The 21,678-nt window shown below is 47.1% G+C and overlaps 1 protein-coding gene across 1 annotated transcript; it reads left to right on the forward strand.

The window, feature by feature from the left end:
- The first annotated feature begins 2,196 nt into the window (after window positions 1-2,196).
- On the forward strand, window positions 2,197-21,441 carry PLEKHD1 (pleckstrin homology and coiled-coil domain containing D1). The gene is made up of 13 exons (XM_026038230.1): window positions 2,197-2,409; window positions 6,515-6,608; window positions 7,134-7,223; window positions 7,674-7,750; window positions 9,752-9,843; window positions 12,962-13,014; window positions 13,592-13,686; window positions 14,626-14,719; window positions 15,620-15,798; window positions 16,266-16,398; window positions 17,544-17,688; window positions 19,256-19,405; window positions 20,022-21,441. Exons 1-13 carry the CDS (start codon window positions 2,261-2,263, stop codon window positions 20,180-20,182), a joined length of 1,512 nt encoding a protein of 503 aa, XP_025894015.1. The 5' UTR covers window positions 2,197-2,260; the 3' UTR covers window positions 20,183-21,441.
- Window positions 21,442-21,678: the final 237 nt, after the last annotated feature.

A 21,678-nucleotide genomic window follows, 5' to 3' on the forward strand; every position in this document is an offset into this window, starting at 1 on the left:
CGCCACGGGGAGGAGTGCGCAGGTCGTGCCGCGCTCGCCCAGCCTTGGAAATGTGTCCCTGACTTCTTGAAAGCCTCCCAAAATGGGGCTCTATCCACAGTGCCGAAGCAGCCAACACCTGAATTAACTTCCCTAGTGGGCTGGCGAGGATGGATCTGCATCGGTTTGGGTGGGAGGGATTCGTGGAGGGCTCTGTGCGGGCTGTGCTGCTGAGAGTGGGTGATGCTGACCAAAGGATGGTGCCAAAGGGGATTATAAATCTGCAGCAGTCTCTTTATTTTAATGGCCATTTGCTGCATAACTTATTTCTTTGAGCTCTGCAGGACAGCTCGGAGATTCTTCTCTTCCCATCAGACATAAAAAATTTAATCCTGCAGAAGAAACAAAATCAATGCATCATATTAAAGACATGGATAGATGGTGGCTGCTTTTGCTCTCTTTAGAGTAGCCTCTGCACGCAACTGTATCTAGAAAGCTGAAGCATCATTTTGGTAGATGTGACAATTTATCTTTGCAAGAATGATATATTATGATATATTATGAATGAAACTTGAGCTAGGCTATTTTTCATTACTACTCAGATTGTTCCAAGTACCTGCTGCTATGTCCCATAATTGCTAATGGTTCTCTGGGTGAGAACCTCAATGGAACCTGCTGGAAGCTGTAAGAGGAAAGGAAATCCAGGCTGACAAAGCGGGCCTGAGTCCTTCCCAACACTGCAGCAGCTCTGATCCAAATCTCAAGTTCCTTGTCCAAGCCCAAGGATAAGTTCTTGTCAGTGCAATGCACTGTTAAGAGGCTGACCAGAATATAAAGGAGTAATTTCTCACTTTTAAGAAATGCAGACATCTTCATTGATTATAATTATCTAGTACCCTTATCTTTAAGCAAAAAAAAAAAAAAAAAGTACTTTGCCTCTCCATTCCCCTTCTTGTCCTAGTCCCCACAAGAGACTGTACCTGGGTTTCCAGAGCTCTAAGCCTGAGACATCTTTGTCTCTTGGTCATTTTAAGATAGGACTATGCAGTATCTTGGGGCATACCTCAAGCTTTAACCTCTGGGAATGAGCAGGACTGCTCATCTGAAGTGTGTGTCTCCTGAATGATCCGCATGGGAAAGGCGGCACACTTGGCAATTGCATCAGCGTCACTGTAAATAGGGTGGCAGAGGCCAGGATGGAGCAGATGCCTCACAGCATGTAGGTACCTGCGCTTATATAAGATGCCCCACGGCCCCCGGTGCCAAACCTGGTACGAACAGGCAGTTCTTCCACAAATTATGGTGTTAGGGGCAGCCACAGGGAAGGCAGGAGGCACAGTGTGATGGTGGAACACGCTTTCCTGTGAGTGTTACAAAAGGCAGGAGGTATTTTGGAGGACTCTGTGCCCTTATATATGAAGGGAGGGAGGGTTTCAGGAGAAGGACAGGGACTTGGGAAACGGGAGCAGGAAAGCTTGTTGCTTGAGATGGACGGGGCAGAGATGGATGGGGGCTCCCCTGAGCCGTGCGGCATTCGTATGTCCCTCTGTTGTGGCCAGGAAGCAGCTGGGACCCCAGAGGCAGCGGGGGCTGCACCCAGGCAGGCAGAGTTGCCATCACCCCGCTCTGGTCAGCAATAGCCCTTTAAGGATGAGCAAGGCGTGCGGCGTGGACGCTGCCCAGCAAACCCAGCAGCCACGTGAACTCCAGCCGGGTGGGCAGTGCCACACTGGCAGAGGAACCCTGCCGACGGCAGGGGCAATCTGATGGGATTCAGTGGCTCCCACCCGCCCTGCTCCCATTGGGGTCGGGGAGAAGAACTCTTCCCCAAGCACAAGTGTTCGGGGGTGCGTGTTGCAGCATGAGATGCTCGACAGCAAAAAGCCCGTCTCGCGCTGACTTCTCTCTGGGGTGCTGCAATGTCGAGTGAAGTAGCCTTCCAAGGCGGCTCGGTGCCGAGGTGTTTTGGCTGGCTGTACTGCTGAGAGCTGCCTCTGTCCTTCTGCATTCCTGATCTCTGCTCATCCCTCTTTTCCTTGGGCTGGGATGTGTCCGGTCTTCGGTGCATCAGGAAGCGATATGCAATGAGGAAACTTGTCCGTGCATCGGGGAGAGAATTATTGAGCGAGTGCTGAGCAGTGAAGCTATTGATCCAAAGCGCAGCCCCGTCTCCCTGCCCGCCGCTCCGAGCGGCTGCTCGCATCCTTCTGGTTCGCTGCATTTAATCGGATTCCCTGAGCCGCCAGGCACAGGGGCAGAGTCGGGACCGGATCCAACCGCAATGTTCACTTCAAAATCCAACTCCGTCTCCCCTTCTCCGTCCATGGAACAGGCAGATTCGGACGCTCTGGACATCAGCACCAAAGTGCAGCTGTACGGCGTGCTCTGGAAGAGACCCTTTGGGCGGCAGTCGGCCAAGTGGTCCAGGAGGTAAGTCGCAGTCCATGAGGGATGCTGAGGGAGCCGCGGAGCCCAGTGCGCCGGGCTGGGCGAGCTGAGCGCTCGGGTCTCTGAGCACTACCAGCCCGGCAGAGACGTGGGCTGGAACGCAGGGCACGGGCTCCCTGCTGATCCCTGCTGATCCACCTGCTTTGCACTCATTGCACCCCAGCATCTTGCCTCCGTGCCCAGCCAGTGCCAGCGCTGCGCCCTGCGCAGAGACGAGCTGCCTCCCTCTGCGAGCGCCCTGTGATTGCCCTGGGGAAGAAGGAGCGTCAGCCCCTGTGTTCTGCTCCAGGGTGCTTGGCTTTGTCCATTAATCCTTGCTCAAGTACTTGGAGGTTTTTGGTGGCGAGATGGTCAGGCTCTCTGCATGGGGGGGTGTGTGTATATATGTATGTGTACATACTGTCTGCAGCAGCGTGCGGACCAGTGGCCGCTCTGGTCAGACTGTGACCAGCAAAGGTACAGCCAAAGGCGGCTCTGAATTGGCTTCCACGTGGTGCCAGGAGGCTGCGAGCTGCCAACGTGTTGTGTAACGGCGGCCTGGGCACCGAGAGCATTTGCTACCGTGTTATCAAGGGCAGAAAAAGCTCCGTAAGACTGGAGTAAGGGGCCACCTCGGGGCTTCAAGTTAGTGTGATTTCTGTAGGAGATTCCCTGAATCTCACTGCTTTTGGTGTTAGTTCAGTGTCTGCACATGAAGTGTGGAGGAAACTGGAAACCTGTGTGACTGTGTTACTGAGGAGAAGTGGACGGATAGCAGAGGGCAGATTGCTTTCTTAAAAGGCTCCCTTCCTAATCATAATTTCTTGCAGACAAATGGCCCAGCCTGTGCTCTCTGTGTCATTATTTATTTATTGCTGCTCTTTTCCTAGAAGTCACCCCTGTCTTCAGCAAGCTGTAAATATTTTAGTGATGCAGGTGGAAAGGGTTGGGGGAGGCAGCCGTGGGGCAGAGCTGACCATGGGCTGCAGCCAAAGCAAAGGAGGGCCCAGGACGGGAAATGGAGGAAAGGGAGAGATAAAGGAGAGGGAAAAAAAAACATTTGCAGAATGGGAAAGAGTTCTCAATGCAGACTGCAGGGTGCTGCTTTATTGGGGAGGATAAGGAGAAATCCATCCTTTCCCTGTACCCCTACTCCCATGCCCAGCATGCCACAGCTGATTAAATGCATTGTTTTATGAAAGGAAAATATAGTTAAATATATTTCCTTCTTTGGAGAAAATAAGGGAAAAAAGTGATGACTGCTAGTTACAGGTGATGCTCTGATCTCTCAATGGTTGGACTTGATCTCATGATTGGACGGGATGATCTTGAAGGTCTTTTCCAACCATAATGATTCTATGATTTTTTTTTTTGTCCTGAAATCTTGGGCTATTTTTTATATGTTTAGTATTTAGGGTGATGTCTTAAATGGGGAAGAACATCGTCCTTCCTGGCCTGGGCCTGTTTAACTGGTTGCAGTCACGATGTGGCTGGAGACGCTGGGGAGGAAAATGAGCTGTTGAAGGAAGAGCCTTGGCTTAGTCAGACCGGGGTGACGGCACCTGGGAGGACCGCAAGATGTGACACGAGCAGTGGTGTCTAGAGCGTTTTCCATCCTTCCTATAGCCCATGCAATGATCTGACCTGCTGCCCGGGCTGCTGTGGGCTGCCTTGGATGCTGACCAAGAGCACGGTGGATGTTCCTGGCACCGGACCAAGGTGGCCGCGTTTCTCAGGGCTGATGCCTGAACAAGCTGCCTTTTTTGGAGGCTTGTTTTACAAAACCATTAGCAGCACCCTGTCTCTCAAAGCGAAGAAGTTCTCTTCCTTGGTTAATGTCTTTTCTTTTTCATGTAAAGTAATATCCTTTCAAGAGAGAAGCAACCATCTTCCAAGATTGCTTGGAAGATGGTTGCTTTTGATAAGTGCAGGCTGAGCCTGGGTTACTGCTGGAGCAGCTTTGGGAAGCTGTATTCCCTGTCCTCAGCCACGCTCCTCACCTCAAAGCTACAACCCGCTCTCCACCCAGCACAGCAAGCAGCTTAGCCTCTTTCTTCTGCAAATGCTGCAACAACGATGGCATCAGTGGCATGAAGCCAGGAATGAAACGCCCAGGTATGCAGGTAACCTTGTTCCCATGGGAATGGCTGCCAGCAGCCTCTGAAGCCTGTCACAGGGAAGGCAGAGGGGTAGTGCCTGGTGCTGGCATCAGAGCAAGAGCGAGGGGCAGGTGCTGATGAAGCCCCTTTGCCCTGGGCTGTGCCTAGGGCGAGGGAGCTGCGCTGATGCAGCCACCGGGGTTTGCTGCGGGTGCTCCTGGGCTCGTGCCCTGGAAAACTCCAGGAGATGGGAGGGCTAGGGTGAATATTGCAGTTTTACAGTGTAAATACTTAACCTGGGCCATGGTTGCTTCAGAAAGTTTCACAAAGATTACCTAATTAATCTCATTAGACACCTGTGTCAGAAATAAAGCACTCGGCTCCTAGTGTGCAGGTATCTCCACTTGTCCGATACGGAGCTGCTGTGTCTAACCCTGGCAGATGATCACGTCCCTGGCTTGATGTCCATGTCAGTGTTGCTGTTTGTGCCTAGCCTGTTCACCTCCAGTGTGGTTTAGTGGTTTCTTCAGCATGGCTATGGCATGGAGGACCAACCTGCCTGAGCTACAGCGCACCACGGCCTTCATGTGGCTGAGACAGTGAAGACTGTTAGCCACAGTTGTAACTGAGCATCCTGTCAATGGAAGGACATAAAAATAGCTCTAGAAATAGCGCTCTGGAAGAAGGGAATCCTGCTTTGCTGTGTCTCGGTGATATTTCTGGACCAAAGAGATGACGTGGGGGAAGCTGGCCGGTTTGTTCCAGCTTGCCCAAGCTGCTCTGTGCAGCGTGGTCTTGCAAGCCTGGTCAGGAGGAGGCTGGGGGGTTGGCAGCCACCTCCAAGGCTGCTCGTGGAGCACCAAGCAGGAGGAGATAGCTCTGCTGAGACTGCAGAGTGGTTTCTCCTCCCCACCTCTGCAGTCAGCAGGGACAGGGACAGGTGAGTGGGCCAGGAGGAGAAAGCAGGTAAAAAGTAGGTAAGAAAGCTTACCTACTGAACCAGTCTTCATCTTTCAGCTACTCTTTAGCACTTTCAGTGCTGCTGCTATTTAGACATAATTTCACTTGTCAGATCTCTCCCCTGCTTCACTGCAGGACAAATCTTACAATCTTAATTTTCTGAGAGAAAAGGGACTCTCCCAAGGGTTTTCGAACATCCCAAATGCACTTCATTATCCACAGTTTTGAGGGCATGCTCCAGCAAATTTGATGTTTGGTTTACAGCAGTTATGATATTTAGTGGCTACTACACAGTGTTCATCAGAGTATATCTAGGATTAACCAAGCAGAACAAGGTACATTGTTAACGTGATGCATATCAAAAAAAGAATTCAATTTCCTTTGTATTTGCAAGGGTCAATGAGAGGAATCTTTGCCAGGAACTCAGCTTAAAAATATCTCTGAAATTTATTTCTGTTCCTGAGCGCTATCGTGCCAAATCTTTTTGCCTTGATAGTCCCTTGGAGATGCTATCCCGTGACCTTCCCTGTGTATGATGCAATGTATAGAGGGAACACTCAGCTTCTGGCTGCTTGCTGGCAAAGGCTGAGAGGGAAGAGAGTGGCTTGCAGAAATATTTTAGTGGATTTTAGCCCGTGTGAAAAAGATCCTTCAGAAAGGGGGCAGCTCCCTTCCACCAGGTTCGATTTAACACGTGGCCCAGACCGAGCACCCGCAGGTCAAGATGCCCCATCACTTTGGCTGTGATGCTGTCCTGGGCACAGATCATTGTGCAATTCCCCTGTGAGTAAATGGTGCTAGGGTTCGTCTTCAATACTGGTGCATGTGTACTGGGATAAACTGGAAGCGTGAAGCATGTGAACTTAATAAGTAGTGGTGAACACCTAGCACTTGACTTTGAACCGAAGTGAAGCCCCTCTGCTTAGGTGCAAATGGGAGGAAGGAACCCTGCTGCTCAGAAAGCAGCTGTAGTTAGGTGGAGATTTTCCTGTGTCATGATAAACAAAGAACTCTATTCTAGCTGGATTTTATTTTTCTCCCTGTTAAAGGTTCTTCATCATTAAGGAAAGCTTCCTGCTCTACTATGCTGAGAGTGAGAAGAAGAGTTTTGAAAGCAATAAATACTTCAATATCCACCCAAAGGTGAGAAGGGGAGGGTTGTTCTGTTTCTAGTTGTTTTTCCACAGGCCCAGCAAATTGAAGAAAAGGTAAGGCTCACTCCTTGCAGGTTCAGATTCAAAACAGTGGAATCAGGCCAATACTTCTTTGAGGCTCCTTGATCCTCTATTAGATCCGCCTGGATCTATTGCATGTTTTCTGCTTGACGATCAGTTCATCCCCTGGCTTGCCTAATTGGACAGTGTTGTGGCTACAAGAGCAGCTGGTGGCAATGCTGGCTCCTTTGGCCATTGCTAGTTGTCCTTGCCCCATGCTCAAGTTCAGAAGCAAATACAGCCACTAATCCACGTGCACTGAGCAGCATCTTTCGAGTGCTGCCCCTCTGCTGTTGGGGAGCCGTGTATGACTCCCAGCCTTCCTGGGACTTCCATGGCAGGGCAGGGGCCCAGAACTGTCTGAGGATGACAGCTCAGTAACACCCCACCGTGCATTGCTTGTTACACTGGGCAAGTTTTGGTGACTGACCAATGTGCTCTGGTTCCTCCCCAGGGGGTCATACCTTTGGGAGGCTGCATCGTGGAACCCAAAGAGGAGCCCAGCATGCCTTATGCCATAAAGATCTCCCATGAAGACTTCCACGTGGGTAGACTCTTTTCTTCTCAAATTAAAAGAAAAATTAAAAAAAAAAAAAAACAACTAGAGGAGGGTATCGATCGCTAGTGAGCGGGGCTGTGTTGCCTGTTCCTTCCCACTGCACCAAATATGCCAAGCTTTTCTGGGCAAACCCATCCTGAGGAAGGGTGGATTAGTGTCCCAGGTCCCCTCAAGGATCCTGCTTTGATTGCCAACAAGGAAAGTAGCTCTTTCTAACAGCAGGACTTAGGATATTTGCAGACTGATAGAGAGATGTTTGGGATCTCTGCTCTCTCCAGGCCTGGACGTAATCCCTCATTGTTTTATACCTGCCATGGGTCCCCTTCTGAATCGCCTCCTCTGGCAGCTGTGTCCAGTTTGCATCCTGCACGTTCGGAGGCATGAACAGGCACCAGCCTCTCATCTCCTTTGTTTTGTTTTGTTCCCTATCCACAGGGTAATATCGTTCTAGCAGCCGAATCGGAGTTTGAGCAGGCTCAGTGGCTGGAGATGCTACAGGAGTCTGGAAAAGTGTAAGCTCTTTTTTTTTTTTCCTTCTCTCCTTCCCTTTGTATTTTTCTTTAGATGTATAAGGGATAAGGGGAGGCTTCCCAAGACTCTGCCTGTCCCTGGATCTGTCCTTCCACTGAACACGAACATTATAGATATTGCAAAGAGCATCTTCTCTTGGAGTGCCTTTTCATCCCACCACTAATGACTCCCAGCTGTGGTCCATAAAAGTCCATAAAGGGTTGCTGTGTGCCCATGGGCTGCTTCTCTGTAGGTGCTGGGGCCTTTGAGCCACATGTGAGCAGCAGGATTTGGCCTCCGGAGGCATTTTGATCCTGAAATGAGGAGTCAGGCTGGACTCCCTCCAGGCAAGGGGTGGTAGCGCAGCATTTGCAGCCTACCAGCGAGGGACAAAAGAGTGCATGTGTGTGAGTATTGGATATTATAGTCTGCTGGGAATATCGGAGCCATTTGAGGTCCGTAGGTCACCAGCCCTGCAGTCGTGTTCAAAACACTCACTTGTGTGGTTTGCAGTTGGCTTCTCTGGAATCAGATTCATCCTGTGTCACAGCACTTCACAGGAAAAGTCCACGCTCACACCCCCATGCTGTCACCCAGGCTGAAGATGTCTACCTGCAGGCAAAACATCACGTTTTAAATTAGTCCTAATTTCCTCTGCATTTTAGTAACATCCTAGACTCTGGTGAGCTGAAAAGAAACCCATCTGCTTGCAAAGAACACATGGCAGTACTTTGTCTGCTGCAGTTCTGAGCTGTCTGGTCCTTGGGGTAATTTGTGCTAATATATTTGGCTGTTTTTTTACGAGACAAGGTACAGACTCTCTTGAATTATAGGAGGCTGTCAGCTTATGGATTAAACTATTCTTTCTGAAAAACTACATCTTGGGGGCTCACAAAAAGGCCTGATACAGGAAGATTTATATGTATTTAATATTTGTAAGCTCCCTTAAGATCTGTACGATTTAACAAAGGTGGCAAACTTCTGTGCAGCAATTGTTGTTCCTATATATTCACTTGCATAAATAGACTGGGATGCACTTTATGTATACGTTTTATGGGTTTTATGGGCGTAGAAACTGTTTTCTAATGGATCAAGAATTGAGATGAGCAGCAAACTTCATTTATGGTTCTTTTTTTGATTTGTATGTGCTTATCCTTGGCTATTTAACTTACTATAAAAGCTTGCCCTTTCTACCAACATGATCAGCAGTGGCATCTGTCCCACAGAACACTCCTGCAGCTTAGTTTCATAATGTTTGCAAGGGACTTTGAGACCTTCTGGCTGATGGTGCTGCACCTATCATGACCATTTCCCTTAACTCTCCATACTTGCGAGCATCACATTCAGCTTTTATCTATGATTCATCATTGTTTAGGCAGGGAGGTATGTTTGCCAGACAGTGAAGGGCAAGACACCAAAACATACTGCCTCTCTAGTTTAGCTGGGAAGTGATTCCTAGTTACTTCTGGATGGGTAGTGGGATAATGGATACCAGAAGACTGAAGATACGAGACCCCGAGACAAGTCAACAAAGGGTTAAAGCTTAAAGGAGAACAGGGGCTATAATGGAGTAAAATACAGGAAAGGCTGGAGAAGAAGATGCTGCTGCCAGATGTGAAGTGAGCCAAGTTAAAAACTAAAATCTGGGTCTTAATGGTCTGTCAGGATCCATTTAACGGGTTCCAGGTACATCCTGTCGCTGCTGCTGGCTGCACACGTGCTGGGTTGGCCTGCAGAACCATAAGACTCGGTGTATGAGTCTCCAAAACACTGGAGAAACATTTGAATAGCTGTAGTGTGTGAAGGTACAACTCCTGGGGAATCTCCTTCCTGCGTGTCAGGCAAATTTCTAAAAGTTAAGGAGGGAGAAATTTAGAGACTCGCTGGCTCCACAGAGAGTCTGTGTCTGAATTATTGGGTGGATTTCTAGGCCGAGTCCCCACACCTCTCTCTGCAGGGGTTTTAGCTCTCTCTTTTGCCTGCTTTGTGTCCGTTCTCCCTAGGACCTGGAAGAATGCCCAGCTGGGAGAAGCAATGATTGAGAGCCTGGAAGCCCAAGGACTGCAGCTGGCCAAGGAGAAGCAGGAGTATTTAGGTAAGAAACCATCTTATTTCCAAAAGCTGCAAAACTCAAAATGTCCATTTACTTTTCTGGAATTGCCGGTGTGGTCAAGCCAAGCAAATGCATTTTTTTCATGATTTTTTTTTTTCCGGATGAAGACTTTGAATATCCAGCATTTGAAAATCAGGTTTTAGAGGGAGTCAAAACACAAGTAAATGTTACAGGATAGGATTTTGATGTACATCACTTGTAGTATGAAAGAAGTATTTTTTTTAGCTGGCATGTTTAAAATCCTATAGCTCCCAATGGATGGACTGTGCAACTGCTGCCCTTGGAAAGTTTGAATATGCGTATTTGGTTCCCAGGAAGCTTCCCACAGACAAATAGGACAGACAAAGAGCTGGTGCCTGTGTGACTGTGAATCACCCAGGATCAACCTTTTTCTTAAGCTGATCACAGCTCTTTGTACACATTTTTTTTTTTCCCTAAGGGGATTTTTCACCTTACTCTGCTTGGCCTTTGCATTTGCCCACTCTATTCAGGTTGAAAGTAGGAGTGTTTCTACTGGCTCATTTGAGGTGTCTGATGCAGTTGTCTAAGTTCCCTCTACTCTTTCTGTGGTCAATGGGGAGGGAACAGTTGTTCCAAATGATGGTAGAATAATTTAAGTTGGAAGGAACCTCAGGAGGTCATCTAGTCCAACTGCCTACACGAGGACTAGCCTCTGGATAGACCTCGGGTGGTCTGACTGCTGTGGGAGCTCCTGCTGTCTCTTCTCACAGTGCCTATTGCAAGAGCCAAGGGAAAGCAACCTCTGATAAAGGGGGATCTCAATGCCATTTTTATCAGTAATTGTGATTAAGTGTCAAGGCATGTTTACTTTAACCAACTTAGTGGCATTTGTACATGTGAGCTGGTGCACTGGCCCCCACTTGAGGTGGGCAGGTATGGTCTGGAGTTTACAAAGAGACAACTAGTGTTGAGTAGAGGGCCAGGAGAGATAGGTGAAAAGATTAAAAACAGGGAAGTTTTGCCAAAACATTTCTTATGCAACTGACAGCAAGCTACAGAGCTCAGGGCTGCTGTCTGATAAATTCAAGCTGATAGAAGAATAGAGGAATGCACCTTCCGTGGCAAATAAGAGCTATATATATTATATATATTTCACTGTGTTCTTTGTCCATGACAAGAATATTCAGTGCTGGTGAACTGTCACAGCTGATCGCTTCCTTTTGACAGCTATTGCCTATTTATTCCCTTCTGACTCCTGAGGCTTCTGCCTTATTATTAGCCTCACGTTCAGTGATCTGTGTCCCTTCTGTAGTTAAGTTTTGAGGTCAGCATCCTCCCCATCTGACATGGGCAAGACTGAATCATAAGGTGCTGAGGTGACCTGTCTGTCTGCGCTTGCTTGGAGGATGGATGGCAGAGCCGAGAGTTAAACCCAGGCTTGGTGTAGGAGACTGGGACGAGTCTATACTCAGACACTAAACACTGGTGGTAGACACCACGAGTTGAAGTTTTTTAACCTTAAACTGTTTAAGGTTAGGTTGCAGCACAGAGGAGGTGTTCAGGGTAAGCACTTAAGTGGAGCTGCCGGTGGGCATGTGTCTCCCATGGAAATGAGCAGTTGATGGTGATGGTTCTTGACTTTGGCTAAAAGTTACGTAGCAAGGTTAGGGGGTTGATTTCTTCAGGCTCTGTGTAGCTGTATCTAATCTATTTGTAGTCAGTTTTGTTCAAGTATATTAGGCCTGTCCTCCCCTATAGCAGTGCATAAAGCTATTATAGGAACTTGTGTTTGCAAATTAAAAAAAAAAAAAGTGCTTCTCCACCTTTATCACTAAAATCAAAGTCAATTTTAATAAGCAACCTCTGCTTGTAACACTAGTGTAATGGAAACAAGAGGACCAACAACCTTCAAGACTCCACTATGGAGAAGATCTCTTAAGAACTATTATTTAACACCTTTTTTAGATCTCCAAATCATATAACAAAATGGTTCATTCATAGGATCCGTGACCCCATAATAAATTGACACTACCCTCTTCTAATGACTTAGCAGAACTGCCGTTACATTTATAGCACAATGACGACATAATTATAACTTTGCCTTCATTTAACACGGCACAGAATGTGGTCAAGACAACTTAGTCGTCAAAACTACTTCTTTTTGTTGTTGGTTCAAAACATATTCCTTCTAATAGATTACAAAGCTTTTTTTTCATACGACTTGATAAAAATCCCAAGTACTTCCCGTAGCAAATGTAAATTACCCTTGCACCACTCTACTTCATATGGTTCATCAAGGGCCATACCTGCCTTTGCCTTTCCAGGCAAAGCTCTCTTCTTTCTGATTTCAGTAAAGCAAGGTTTAGTAAAGATCTAATAAATTTAACGAGTTTCAGTAAAGTGAGATCTCTATCCTTATGGGCAACTGCTCCCCACGTGTTCCACAGCGTATTTTGCAGCATGTTTTGGAGATGCTTTGGAGGCCTCCGTTGGCTCCAAGAGGGAAATTGGAAGACCTAACTCTAACAGTGAGAGGGCTAATGAGGGCTGTGGAAAAAATCAAGTGCTCCTGAATGATCGTGTGGAAGCAATGAGGGCAGTGAGGACTGGGGGAGTCTGGAATATCTTAATGTCACCAGGGAGCTGCTGGTGATGTCCCAGGGCTGGAGGAGAGCATGACCGTGATGTGCTGGCAGAGAAGGTCAGGGGAATGAGCTACCAGAGAAGGAGCTGAGTGGCCGCCCAGCAGTGTGCAACCTTGTGCACCACTTAACCTTTCTGTGCCTTTGCTTCCTCACGCGTGAAGCAGGGATAAGGATGTTTTCCTAACTCAGTGGGAAGACAGCGAGTTACTTTGTTAATGCAGTTGAAAAGCCTTGGGAGGGAACCTTAGGCAGAGCACACAGAAATACAATTGTTTTACAATTCAGTAAATTCAGTTATTTTACAGGAGACTGATCACAGAATATCCCATTAGTCTCACTTTAGCCTTTGCAGCCTCCCAGACAGACAAACACAGAGCAATAGGGATTGCTGCATGTTCAAGATCCAAACAGTCAGGGCTTCATGATCATAAGCATTCCCGGGATATAAATTGCTTTTCTTTGCATTTTGCCTGTGTGCGTGTGTGTGTTTGCAGATAAGCTGATGGAAGAAACAGAAGAGCTGTGCCTGCAGAGGGAGCAAAAAGAGGTGAGTGGATATGCCGGTTCCCTTCAACTCCCACATGGTGGGCCTGGGATTTAAGAGCTATTGGTTTGAGGGCAAACTGGGATTCAGAGCAGGGAGCTTGGGGAGCACAGGCAGAGTTTGCAGCCGCTCTGTGGGCTCCCTATGGATGGCAGAAATAAGATGTGTGTGGGATAAGAAGGGAGACTGACTAGTAAAGCTGCTGCTGTTCAGGAGCAGCAGTGTGGGGCTGTCACACATCTCTCCAGGCTTTCCATGTCTGCACATGTGGATGCCTGAGATGGTCCATACACTTTGAGTCCAGCTTTCCTGGAGACTTTGGGCACATGTGCTGCACAGCCGATCTGTGCAGGGATCATGTTTGGGATTCCCAGATGCCTTATAGCCTGGCTGGGTCTGTTCAATGTCTGGAAGTCCTCAGCTGACCTTAAATCCTTTTAATGGCCCCTGGACAAAACTATGGAGAAACTGGACATGGTGAACTCCATAGTACAAATTAGGTCACAAGTGTTACCGAACGGGAAGTCACTCCAATTTTAAACATATGGGCAGGGTATGCTCCTCTCCTCCTTGTCTCCAGGAACTTGAGCGTCTAAACCAGGTACTGGAAGCTGAGAAGCACCAGTTTGAAGAGGTGGTGCGGGAGCTGCGGCTGGAACAGGAGCAAATCAGACGGTAAGGGAGGAAACGGGGTTGGGCTGGAGGAGGACAGGAGCTCTCACTCTGAACGGTGGTGTGGTTGTGAACAAGAGAATGGGTAAAACACACTTTTGGTGCGGGCAGGGGATAAATGTAGTACTGGTGAAAACAGAAGCAGCTGAGATCTGCCTACTTGCATTTGCAATCAGTTGTGTGGCCCATAGAATACAGCTTAGTTTCATTTTGTGTTAAGGCTCCAGCAATCTCCCTTTGGAGGGGACTGGGATGTGAGCGGGCCCCAGGTTTGTCAAGGCAGTATGGCAGCAGCCAGGCGTGCAAGAAGAGCGGGTCAGAGGGGCAGCTTTCCAACTCCTCTGACTCCGAGCCACGTGGGCTCCAGGCACCTGAATATGGTTTTCCACAGTTGCTTGGGAATCAGCTGAAGGACACTGGGCAGATATGCAGGTTGCCTCACTGAGAATCACTGTGCCTTTTTAAAGGCAAAGGTTGTATCCAAAATACAAACAACAGATGTATTTAGAAAGAGAAAAGCAAATACCTTGCCATAAATGTTGAAAGGGCATGTTTTGGCATTGCCTTATTTTTTTTCTCTTCTTCCGCCCCCCCACCCCACATTGTAGAAAAATGGTGTGGTTTATCAACCACTTTTCCACTTTTGTTCTGGTAGAAATACACCTGCTTGCAGAAATGTACCCTGTCTGAACTCTTTCAGTTGTCACCAGCTCTTGCTAGAGAGACACATTACCAGTTGGGATGGATTTAATAGGAAGCATGGCTAAGTTCCTGGACACTTGCCCTGTGCTCAAGGCCTAATGTTTTCTGGGACACTCCTGCCTGGGATTTCTGACCCTTGAGGGCTGCCTGTACAAACCACAGCTCGCAGGTCCTGCTCAGCCTGTGCGGTCTGGGGCTCCTGTTCACCTCCAACAACTCTCACTGGTTTTGCTTCTTTAGGGAGCTGGAGCTCACAGCCCACTCCCTTAAAGGAGTGGAGGAAGAAAAGAAAGAGCTGCGAAGCCTGACGGAGTCCTTGCAGAAAACCCTGGAGGTGAGTGACCACATCTCTCCTGGGTGACAGCATTTTGGGAAGTTTCCTTGAGAAGCAAGCAGGGCTGAAAGCGATGCTGTCATGTGGAATGAATCTCGCATTTGCTAGTGTCACAGATAAATCCTGTGCAGATAAACAGATTCATTCAGTAGCAGATATTATAGGCAAAAATCCCTTGAGAAAAGGGCTGGAGGTGTCAGGGCGTTCAGCAGAACTAAACTCTTCTCAAGTGGTGCCAGAGGATATTATGTGGGGTAAAAACCATAAACTGCAGCTTGGGAAGCTTAGGCTAAATGTCAAGGAAGAAATTTTCACCAGACAGGCTAGGTCAACGGGATGCCAAGAGAAGTTGTGGAGCCTTCATCCTTAAATGGTTTCAAGACTTGACATACAAAGCCACAGCTGAACTTGCCTTTATTTTGTTGATGAACCTTCTTAGAGCAGAAGGGTGGACTGGAGGCTCCCAGATCTCCTTTCCAATCAGCATGGCTATGATTCCTTGTTAACTCTGATAATTTTGAGCTGCAGTTTTCTAACCACTGCCCTAGTGCAAATTAGAGGCAGTCCTTTTCCACAGAACTGAATGTGATTCCCAGAAAATCAGGAACCTTGTGTGAATTAAGGAAGCATGGTGCCAACATATTAACCCTTTTCTTTCCCTGGATCACTCCAAAGAGCAAGCCTCCAAACAAACACCCACTCACCTGCATAAGCAAAGGCTGTGGTGGAGCTTTGCTCCCAGAGAGGCAGGTAGCAAGAGGAAACTGGGTTTGGTTATCGTTGAGTTTAACCCAACTGAAGAATATACTTAAGGATGGAACGACTGAGAAGGCAGGAACAGGAGCAGAAATTTTGGACCTGGCTGGTACTCACAAACAGTCTTCGTTTGTCCTTCTTAAGGAGCTCTCTGTGGAAAAGCAGCGAACACTGGAGATGCTGGAGGAGAATGAGAGCCAGCTCCCACCTCCAACCAGCCCCAGCAAAGAGCGAAGCCCCAGCTGGGGGCTGCACTGCAGCCTGCAACAGATCGAAGAGAAGATGCAGAAACTTCTGGAGGAGAAACTCCTGGCTGAGAAGAGGTGAAGCGAGGGCAGGAGCTCTTAGAGCATTGCCAGGGACATGAAGCAGGGTGTTATATGGTGGGAAAAGAACTTTTCTTCCTTCCCTTGCAGATGAAAAGCAATCAGAAGGGGATGACTGGATACTTCCAGTCTTAGAACTAGATTCGATTCTAAACTGTTCACCCATTTACTTGAGCCCAGCACAGATGAGATCCTTTATCGGATCTCGTCCACAGGAAGCAATTGGTGCTTGTAGTCCTGTTCCAGGGGCCCAAAATATCCCTTTCAAGATCTGTCCACCTGCCTCTTTCTCCAGCGGTGCCTGCATGTGAAACACTGATGATATTCAGCAAACTGTCCCCTTAGAGACTCTTTGAGGCCAAGCAGGTAGTTAAGTACAGCCCATGAAGATATTGAGCCCTGCTGCCCCTTCCTGTGAGTTGTGCTGGGGTGGGAATGGTGATTTCTGCTGTGCTGTACTCTAGGATGAAGGAGAACGAGGAGCGGTCCCGAGCCCTGGAGCAGGAGCGGGAGTTTTACTCTTCCCAGTCACAAGCGCTGCAGAACTCGCTCTCAGAGCTGACTGCAGAAAAGCAGCAGGCTGAGAGAGACCTCAAGGTATGACCCTCATATACCACAAATCACTGTCTACTTGCCTGGACTTCCCTCCCTTTCCCTTCAAGTTCATCCTCTCTCAAGTGGGAGAGACTTGTTTTATTTCATTTTTTTCACTCTATGGTCATCTGTCTTCTGTTACATTTCATATCATGATAACATAGGAGGTTACTGTGTCACACTGATATTGCACTATTATTTCATTCTAATGGCTGATTAACTTGTTCAGTGAGATTCTTTATTTGTTACTGTCACAGCATCATCTCAAGAAGGAAGGGAAAAAAAAGTAAAAGAAAAGGGATAGGGTTTCAAAGAACCTACAAAAACCTACCTTCTGTACAAAAAGTACAGAATGGGCAAAAATTCTGTCTCATTTATGGTCAGTGAACCAATTGGTATACCTCAGTTTGGATGTCCGTGGATGAGAATATCTGTGTAACCTTGGTTTCAAAAGCAGAATAATTTGGGCAAGGTGCCAACTGTTTTTTTTGTTGTCCAATAATGGAAACTCCTTAATCTGTGCAAAGATCAGTGGTTTTAGTTATGCCAACTCATTTTAATCCAAACAAGCAACTTTGTTTTTCTTTTCTTTGCTCCACCTCCAAGATTTTCTTCACCTATAACCTTCCACTTGGCCTAAATAAAGTTCCGATTATTTTAGCTGTACTTGTTACTCACTTAGGCTAAACTACTACTCATTTCTAACTGTTATTGTATCCTGTTTCCTAAACTATGTGATTCTAAGAACCAGGCAACCCTACATGGGAATTCACTGTTTTTTGTCCCAAGTCTGCCTCAGCCAGAAGGATGTCCTTCCATTTTTGCTCATCTGCAAATACTTGCATTGAGTACAAGTTCATGTGTTAAAATGCCATCTCTGATTCCACGTGGCTCATATAATGAGGGACCTCAATGAAACTGGAAGTCGGAGTAAAGGAGAATTACTAAAACAAGTCAATCAAATTCAGAGTCCCTCTGAAAACATGAGGAGCAACTTCTATGTTTTCATATATTGTTTCTGGTTTTTTTTCCCCAATTGTCTTTCTGTATTACCTGCTTTGTTTGGTTCCTTACAGTCCTTGTGAATCAGCAGGAGGTTTATGTTGCACAAGGTTTTCAGGAATATTTGTGTTCTTTCTTTTCCTCAGGCTGAGGTAAAAGTGCGCATGGATCTGGAGAAGAGACTGAGGGAAGCTGAGGAAGCACTGCAAAGCTTGGAGCAAGGCCTCAATTCTCTGGACCGCAACCAGGAGAAAGATGAGAAAATGAAAGCAGATGTCAGTAACTTGAGAAGTAAGTCCATCACCCTTCTCTATTGATGAAAAATTCTTGAGAGAGGAACCATTTCTATTTATTGACCCAGATACAAAGAGTGCCCTAGTGTGCTCCTAGTGATACCCAGTGCCCTCTCCATCACTTTTCACCTCTACCACGTGGTCCCTTTGAGGAGTCCAAATGTACTTTGCAGACACTTGTTGGTTTGCACTCCTTTGAGAAAGGTTATTGTTATTCTAGCTTTGTTTGATGGAAAACAAAGCTAGAGACACAGATGAGTAAATGGTTTTCAAAAGTTGAAACAGGGAAGATGTGGCAGAGCTGGGATGACTGAATAGGTGTGAGTGGTGAAAATCCTCTGATTTTCCTCAAGATTGTCAGTGATTAAAGGAGCACTGCGGTTGCTGTAGCAACCACACCAACCGTGCTGGGAGGTGACTGAGCAGGTGGAACTTGGACTCAGACTCAGAGCTGAATCACTGCATCAGCCTAGCATTGCCATGGGGAGACAGCTGCAGTCTGCCGGTGAGATGTGAACCCAAGGTTTCATGTGGCTGATGGCTGAAATTAAGGCTTTTTTTGTCTTTTTCTTCATCGTAATTGCTCTAGAATCTGGTTTAAGTCAGGTTTATTAAAGTCCTGTGGGATTCTGAAGTGCTGACGGACACACACACACACACACACACACACACACACACACATACAGAATAATAATAAATCAGTAGTTTCTATGTCAGATTCCTAAACTGAGGTCAAATATGTGATTCTGAACTTCTTCACACTGGCTTAGAGCCAGGCTAAGGAAACAGAGCTAAAATGGCCTTGTTGAGCTCAGTGTCCTGCTAGAGCTGTGAGTTACCTGTAGAGACCTAGAGCAGGTAACTCCCAGCACGGACCATCTCCTGACATGTGTGAATCCTCTAAACAACAAGGGACCAGCTACAGGTAGGATCTGGGAGGAAAGCGACGCAGGAAAAGCAGAAGATGTGTTGGTCAGACCGTAGAAGGGAAGTGAGCCAGAGAAAGAAAAACAATCCCATGTGGTAGTTTCAGACAATATCATTATCAGAGTTTGAGCATTGGGCTTTGAATGAGAGTGTGCTATTTGTGTACTTGCTATGAATATGAAGAAATCCCTGGCCATGTATGGCCTGCATGCTCTCACACATGTCAGTGCTGCTAACCGTCCCTTTCCATAAGTCTAGACTTGATTGAATTTAGAGTTCTTTGAAAGAAAGCAGCTGTAAGAAAGTTTCACAGAGTACTTATCCTAATCGTGGAGGAGAGTGCCTTGGCTTGGTGTATTGAATCAGTTGAGGTAATGGCTGAGGGGGAATGGATGGCTGCCATTCCCGTCATCGTTTCAGTCACCATTTATGTGTTGGGAACTGAAGGTTTCTGAGATTCTGAACTTGATCATCTTGGTGATGTTCTGGAGCTTTGTGGGTCACTGCTTGTGAAGAAGCTGTAGGGAAGTGTCAAATGTCACTTTGGCTCATCCCATCAGCAAGTGCAATGCTCTGGCGACCACTTATTGCTTGAAGCATCTTCCCTGTTTCCACTCTCAGTGCTGTCCTCTCTGCAGAGTTCTTTGAAGAGTGCATCCGCAATGCCGAGCTGGAGGCCAAGATGCCCGTGATCATGAAGAACTCCGTGTACATCCATAAGGCCGCCACGCGACGCATAAAGAGCTGCCGCCTGCACCGCCGGAGAGCGAGTGCTTCATGGAATGACTGTAGGTGCTGGGCAGCTTCTCCCTTACTATGCAGCACAAGCAGAAAAGTGCAGATGGGGCTGAAAGAGCAGTAAGGTCTGCATATAGTTCGTGTTTTTATTCCTTAACAGTGCCACAGAAAGAAACTCTTGTTTCTTCTCTGTCCATAGAGCAGGCACTAAGTGCAAATTAGTCGTTCTCTCTTCATGCATGTAGAATGGCATGCACTGACAGCTGTAGTGCTGTTGGACCCCAGCCATAAACACATGCTAAAAGCTGATTTCATTTTAATGCTTAATCATAGCACTCTCATTTTGCTCGGAAGGAACATCTGGACATTATGTATCCAAATGTGGTGCTGAAAGCAGGCAGACTGCAAGGTTAGGGTAGGCTCTGCAAGAAATCGTACTTCAGATCTGTAAAGAGGAAAGATGTGTTTCCCTGCTGCCAGCCATTCCCTCCCCTGAAAACAGTTCACCCTGAACATGTGAAGCTGTTCAAAAGCAATGGTCAGCATGTCCTTTGCCAAGCCCTCAGGTGGGACAGTTGCGTGGCTTAGGTGCCCTAAAACTTTGTCTTGAGTTTGAGTACGTCTCTGCTTCAGAGCACTGACCTCTCTGTGCTGATCTCGTTTCAGTGAAGCAGTCCCAGTCCTTCATCTTTTCCCAGGCAGAAGCTGATGGCATTCAGGAGCTGAAGGAAGCAGCCAAAAGGCTGAGCCAGGACCAGCACTTCTGCAAAACTCTCTATCAAATCATGAGGTCGCAAAAAGATTCTGCTGCCGGGGATGAAAAGTGACAACCGATGGGAAGGACTTTCCAATCTCAACTTGCCCTTCAGCTCTGCAAATGTTAAGTCATTTGGCGCCAGGGTCAGACAAGAGATTTTCTCTTTGGTGAGCAAAGAGGAGGAGAGCTGTGGATAGGCAATTCCCTCGATAGCCAGTGACTTTGCTTTAGTTTGAGTGCACCCTATAGCCTGGCAGTCCTGCTCTGCCATTCACTCTGTTTGCTTCAGCTCTTTATGTTAGGCTACATTTTGCCAAGACATCACAATCAGTGTTAAAGTGAACCACAGACTTTAGTATAGAAAGTGCCTCTTCCATTCTTTCCTGCCTAGTTTGTCTGTCAGACACAGGTGCTTCTGAGAAACTTTACTAGCCCATGGGCCAGGTAGTGCAACCATCCCCATCAGATGCAGTCTGCCTGTTCTGCCCCATCCCCTCCAAAGAGTGGCACGCTGCACAGCTCCAGCTATCGGCACTTTGAGGGATATTTCTTGAAGACTATTGCATTATCATTATTATTGAATTATTATTATTATTTTTAATTATTTCTGAGGAATTTTGAAGAATGTTTCCTGAAGACTGCAGCAACCTCAGCCTTCTGAACATATGACAGCATTCTGATATAACAAGGTTTCAAGCAAATGATAACAGTGCAAGATGGAGACAACCTGATGATACTGTGAATTTGGCCCAAGGAAGGATCATGGAGGAGCTTTCAAGTCAGCTCTGATGGCTTTCCCGTCTCCTCTGGAAAACTGGCTTTAGGACAAGTGGGTGAGGAGTGCCCAGCCATGGAGGTATAAAAGGTACCAAGTGACCAAGTTAGCAGCAGAGGTGGAGATAGGACTCGGGGGCTCTTAAGAGCAGATTTCCTATACATATATATATATGTATTTGTCACTGGCTTCTTGCAACCTATGGCACCTCCTACCACTGCAGTGCAGTTTCTGGGGATGAATTGGGGATGAGGCAGGGGAGGCAGCCCGGAGCTGCCAGGCAGGGGAAGGAGGTTTGGAGAGGATGCCTTGCAAGCAGAGAGCCCTTGGCAGGCATGTGTGGCCAGAAGAGCACTGAAGGTGCTGCAGGCTCCTACAGGGCTAAATAGCTATTAGAAAAACATCTGCATTCACCTATTAGAAATTATCCAGAGCCTGTTTTCCCCTTGGCACCTTATTCTTAATATCTCTGGTTATTTTCCAGTTACAAGAACTTGATTATGTATTGCTGGAAGGGACAAAAACACCCAAGTGCAGCCAGGGAACACATCTGTAATTCAGGCAGTTAAGAAAACCACCTTGTGACTTGTGTATGCAGCATCTTTGATGTGCCACCATAAAATGCCACAATATCAGTTTTATAGAGGTATTGTACTCAGGAGATAGCCATATCAGCTCTTCCTTTACTGTGCATTTGATAGCAATAAATAAATAAAAGTTACACCGACACTAGAGTGAGTTCCTGTGTTCTTGGTACACTGTTCCCGAACTGATATTAAATTTTCCCAGCA

This window comes from Nothoprocta perdicaria, unplaced genomic scaffold, assembly GCF_003342845.1.
Source record: "Nothoprocta perdicaria isolate Ctin4 unplaced genomic scaffold, notPer1 scaffold_204, whole genome shotgun sequence".
Classification (NCBI taxonomy): Eukaryota; Metazoa; Chordata; class Aves; order Tinamiformes; family Tinamidae; genus Nothoprocta; species Nothoprocta perdicaria.

Bases quoted from the DNA above. Each gene is read 5' to 3' on its own strand.
- PLEKHD1 (XM_026038230.1), top strand. From the start codon at position 2,261: ATGTTCACTTCAAAATCCAACTCCGTCTCCCCTTCTCCGTCCATGGAA. The intron at 9,844-12,961 runs GTAAGAAACCAT...GTGTGTTTGCAG, and splicing joins GGAGAAGCAGGAGTATTTAG to ATAAGCTGATGGAAGAAACA. The intron at 14,720-15,619 runs GTGAGTGACCAC...GTCCTTCTTAAG, and splicing joins CCTTGCAGAAAACCCTGGAG to GAGCTCTCTGTGGAAAAGCA.